The sequence below is a fragment of the Vulpes lagopus genome, chromosome X (genome assembly GCF_018345385.1).
Source record: "Vulpes lagopus strain Blue_001 chromosome X, ASM1834538v1, whole genome shotgun sequence".
NCBI classification, from domain to species: domain Eukaryota; kingdom Metazoa; phylum Chordata; class Mammalia; order Carnivora; family Canidae; genus Vulpes; species Vulpes lagopus.
The window spans coordinates 105,846,886-105,851,691 of record NC_054848.1 but is presented as its reverse complement, the minus strand read 5'-3'; the positions used below and the strand labels follow the sequence as shown (position 1 = coordinate 105,851,691).

Sequence of the window (4,806 nt, the reverse complement as noted above, 5' to 3'; positions counted from 1 at the left end):
TAATATTTATTTATTTTAAAGAGATAGTGTGTGTGTATCCGTGTGAGTGAGGGGAGGGGTAGAGGGAGAGAGAGAATCTCAAGCATACTCTGAACTGAGCACTGAGCACAGGGCTGGATCTCACCACCCTGAGATCAGGACCTGAGCCAAAATCAAGAGTCCCATGCTTAACCGACTGAGCCCCCAGGCGTCCTTCCCCTCAATCTTTCAAATCTGGCTTTCAGCAAAGCAATAGAGTGAGTGCAGTTAAAATGATGCCGGAAAGATAGTAACAAGGCATCCCTGGCAAGGAAAGGCATTTTACAGCAGACTTCTCCTTCAGCATCTCCTGAGCACAGTTTGTCCTCATGTCTTGAATGAGGGACATGACAGCCTCCTCTCTGGAAGCCTTCTTGTTTTTATTCTTGCCCCTCTGTTCTGTACACAGCAGCAAGGCTGAGTTTTTTCAAACAGAAAGCATGTCCTTCAACAGATGAATGTGTAAAGATGTGGTCTATATATACAATGGAATATTACTCTGCCATCAGATAGGATGAATACCTACCGTTTGCATCAACATGGATGGAGCTGGAGGATATTGTGCTGAGTGAAATATGTCAATTGGAGAATGACAATTATCATATGGTTTTACTCATATGTGGAATATAATAAAGAGTACAAGGGACCATAAGTGAAGGAGAGGGAACTGAGTGGGGAAAAAAATCAAAGTGGGAGACAAACCATAGTTTGTCTATGGGAGACTCTTAACTTTGTTAAAAGTGGGAGACTCTTTGGGAAAGGAACTGAGGGTTGTTGGAAGAGAGGTGGGTTGGGGGTGGGGTAACTGGATGACAGGCATTAAGGAGGGCACATGATGTAATAAGCACTGAGTATTATTTGCAACAGATGAATTATTGAAAACTACATCTGAAATTAATGATGTACTTATATGTTGGCTAATTGAATTTAAATTTAAAAAAACAAACAGAAAGTATGCTTCTTTCTCTGCCTAAAGCCCTAAGATTTGGCACTTAGCAACAGATCCCATCCTTCTGATGTTCTCTTGCACTCTGCCAGTGACCCTGCCACTTGTGCCTTGGGAGGACCTGTCCCTTTCGAATGGAGAGGCTCACCCTGATCATCTCCTGGGACCTCCTTCTAGTCGTTCAGACCTCTGCTTAAAGGTACATCTCAAAGTGGCCTTGCCGTCCACCTTGTGTCATGCCTGCTTCTAAGTTGTCTCTCAATTAGAAATTGTTTACCCCAAGAGGGCAGTGTCCTTGTCTGTCTTGCCCTTGACTTATTTCCAATACTTAGAACAGGTGATTGATAAATATTGGTTTAATGGCGGTCAAGATAATACTACTGTTTTTTTTCCCCTTCTTGTTCTTAAGCATACAGTGATTCTTCACCTGGGTTTGAGCTACTTCATAGGGCCTTTAAGCTTTAATTGGAAAAGGGAACAAGATCTAGATTCTTTTACTTGAAGAACCGTACTTAAGTGCTTCAGCTAGCCTAAACTTTAGTCAACATAAGTCCACTTACCTCCTGGGCTGTGACTTTGTATAATAAATGGGGCAGCTTTTATGGACTGCAGAGCACTGTCCTCGACCACAAGAGTGGACTGATGAGGAAAAGGAAGCTCAGAAAAACTAATTGGTAGTAAGTGAACAGAGATTTGTCTGCTATACCATGCTGTAAAGCACAAATCCTGAACCATATGTAAATTAATTGATTTTAAGCAGATAAAATACCAATTCAACACTTTCAAAAGAGGGAGTACATGTTGAACCACAATAGGAAACTTAATTTTAATGGATTTTTTTTCTTTTTCAGAAATTTTCACATCTATTTCTCAAATTGTTTGGCCTTGAGGATTTTAACAAATTATTTTTTTCATTTTTAAAAAAATATTTTATTCACTTACTTGACAGAGAGAAAAAGAGTGCACAAGCAGGGGAAGCAGTAGGCAGAGGGAGAAGCAGGCTATCCAAGGATCAGGAAGCCTGATGCAGGACTTGGTCTCAGGACCCCTGGATCATGACCTGAGCCGAAGGCATTGCCCAACTGACTGAGTCACCTAGATGCCCAAGCCTTGGGGATTTTAAATAAGCTCATAGGACCCTTGTCAACGTGTTTTTCAGACTACACCACATGCACTGCCTTTCAACATACAATATTATTGTTTGGAATCTTTTGTTTTCTGCTTTTTTAAAAAAACTAGGATAGAATTTTCTGAAGTTCTATTCAAATAATTACCCCGATTATGTTAAATTACAATAGTGACTACAGAATCCTATTATAATGTAGTGGAAGTGTCTTGGCTCTTCTAGGCATTTGGGGCTTTTCATAGAGGTAGCTCAGTGTTTCAGCACCATAAGCTCTGCTGTTAGGTGGCCTCATTTGGAGTTCCAGGTCTCACTTACTAATAGTGATGCTGACCAATTATTCAACTACTTGGGACTCATTTAAATGAGTCCCTTATTTAATGGGGTGCCTAGCTGGCTCAGTTGGCAGAGCATAGGACTCTTGACTCACATTTGGGGTTGTGAGTTCGAACCTCATGTTGGGGGGTAGATTGTATTTAAAATTAAAAAAAAACTTAAATAAGAAGAAATAAATTAATCCTCTATTTAAAATATGGAAGTAATAAAAATTGATCTTACAAGGTTGTTGGGGGAAATCAGTGAAAATTGTATATGTGCAAAACCTTATGCACAGTAAATGTTCAGAATTTTGCTGCTGCTTTGAATTTTAGATCAATAAAATGTTTAATGTTTTCTCAGATACATTTTATGTTTATCATTCAGTATTTTAATCACCTGACTTAATAGAAACATGAAAAAAACAAAGGCACAATCAATTTTCACTGCACGATAGTGTGGAAGTTTACTTACAATGAAAGACACTGTCCTACATATGTGAAAAATCCATTTTACCATGAAATCTGAATTATATGAAGTTGAAAATCTGAAAAAAAAACTATCTCCAACTACCACTCATTTATTTAACTTGCCATTATATTCCATTTGAGTCAGGATAATCCTTATTTGAAAATATCATTTTAATTATATAAAAATACAAAAATCCATAAAAATCAGAAATACAGATGTATTTCCCTGGGCTTTGCTGATTTTTTATTTGCAATTTCTCTCTCTCTTTCTCTCTTTAGAGAGAGATTACACACACATGTGCTGGAACAGGGTTTGGGGAGGGGTAGAGGTAGAGAAAGAGAGAATCTTTTTTTTTTTAAGATTTTAGTTATTTATTCATGAGAGACACACACACAGAGAGAGGCAGAGACATAGGCAGAGGGAGAAGCAGGCTCCATACAGGGAGCCTGATGTGGGACTCGATCCCAGGATCCCGGGATCACACCCTGAGCCAAAGGCAGATGCTCAACCACTCAACCACTGAGCCACTCAGGCGTCCCCGAGAGAGAGAGAATCTTAAGTAGACTCTGTGCTCAGCAAGGATCTCAATGCTGGGCTCGATCTTAGAACCCTGAAATCATGACTTGAGCCAAAACCAAGAGTCAGATGCTCAACCGAGGCATCCCTGCAATTTCTTTTTCAATACAACTTACAACTTACCTCCATTTCCAGTCTCATTACGCAAGTGCAAAGAGGCAGAAAGATCTGTAATAAATATATTTTTTACAAAGGCAACATTGTGAAACTAAGTCTCACTTAACGGGTTCTATAAGTGGAGGTAAGTGACTGAAATAAAATAGAGTAAGATGCAGTAACTGGAAATTTTTATCTGAAGTTGTTTCAATGATCTTTGTCCATTTCTTCATGTTTAAAGATGCACATGAACTCAATGTTATTGAAATTTCCCCTTTGTCAATAGTCTCTGTACAGCTCAGGTACTTCCTTGTCTGGAAACCAATCTCCGGTTGCTGTCAACAGCTCTCTCAGAAAATGTTCCTGAATCGTGCCTGCTGCTTCTTCATCAAAGCAAGAAAAAGTGTTTTTGGTGACATCTTCTGGATCTGTGCCATTCAACTTCTCACCAAACATCATGAGAAACAAGGTGAAATTTACAGGCCCTAGGGCATCCTTTATCGTGCCATTGAGGTATCCATCAGTTGAACTCTTCCTTAGAGAAGCAAGCATATCATGCAGATTATCTTTGTTGGTGAAACCATCTCTGTTCTGATCAGTCATGTTGAAGACCCCCTTGAATTCCTAAATCAGTCAAACACAGTTTGCTGGCCAAAGATGTTGCATTCTCAATCTTTGCATTTTTGCTCCACATGGTGGCTGTTTAATTCTGGAGATGTGCCCTTTATTTATTTACTGTTTAAAATTTTTATTTATTTATTTATTCATGAGAGACATAGAGAGAGGCAGAGACATTGGCAGAGGGAGAAGCGGACTCCCTGCAGGAAGCCTGATGCAGAACTCTATCCGGGACCCTGGGACCACGCCCTGAGCCAAAGGCAGACACTCAGCCACTGAGTCACCCAGGTGTCCCTGGGCATGTGCCCTTTAGAAACTATGATTCACCCTGTCTAAACTCAGGGATCATAAATGAGGATCCAGTCGGCCATCATCATAGAAGTTGTTTCATTCAACAGAGCTGGCTGCCAGACACCAGACTATGTCTTGGATTTTAGAGTTCATATCAGCTGCAAGGAAAATGAGATTGACAAAATGGTGATATTTGTTTGAGGCTGGGTAGTAGGTACACTAAAGTTTGTTAGACTTCTCTTTTGAATTTAGTGTTGGTTTGAAAATTTCCATAATTGGGCACCTGGGTAACTCAGTCAGTTGAGTGTCTGTCTGCCTTTGGCTCAGGTCATTATCCTGGAGTCCTGGGATT

The 4,806-nt window shown here is 39.9% G+C and overlaps 1 protein-coding gene across 1 annotated transcript; it reads right to left on the bottom strand.

Moving 5' to 3' along the window:
* Positions 1–3,824: 3,824 nt before the first annotated feature.
* LOC121482677 (myosin regulatory light chain 12B-like) lies at positions 3,825–4,148 on the bottom strand. Its single transcript, XM_041740494.1, has one exon. It carries the CDS (start codon positions 4,146–4,148, stop codon positions 3,825–3,827), a length of 324 nt encoding a protein of 107 aa, XP_041596428.1.
* Positions 4,149–4,806: the final 658 nt, after the last annotated feature.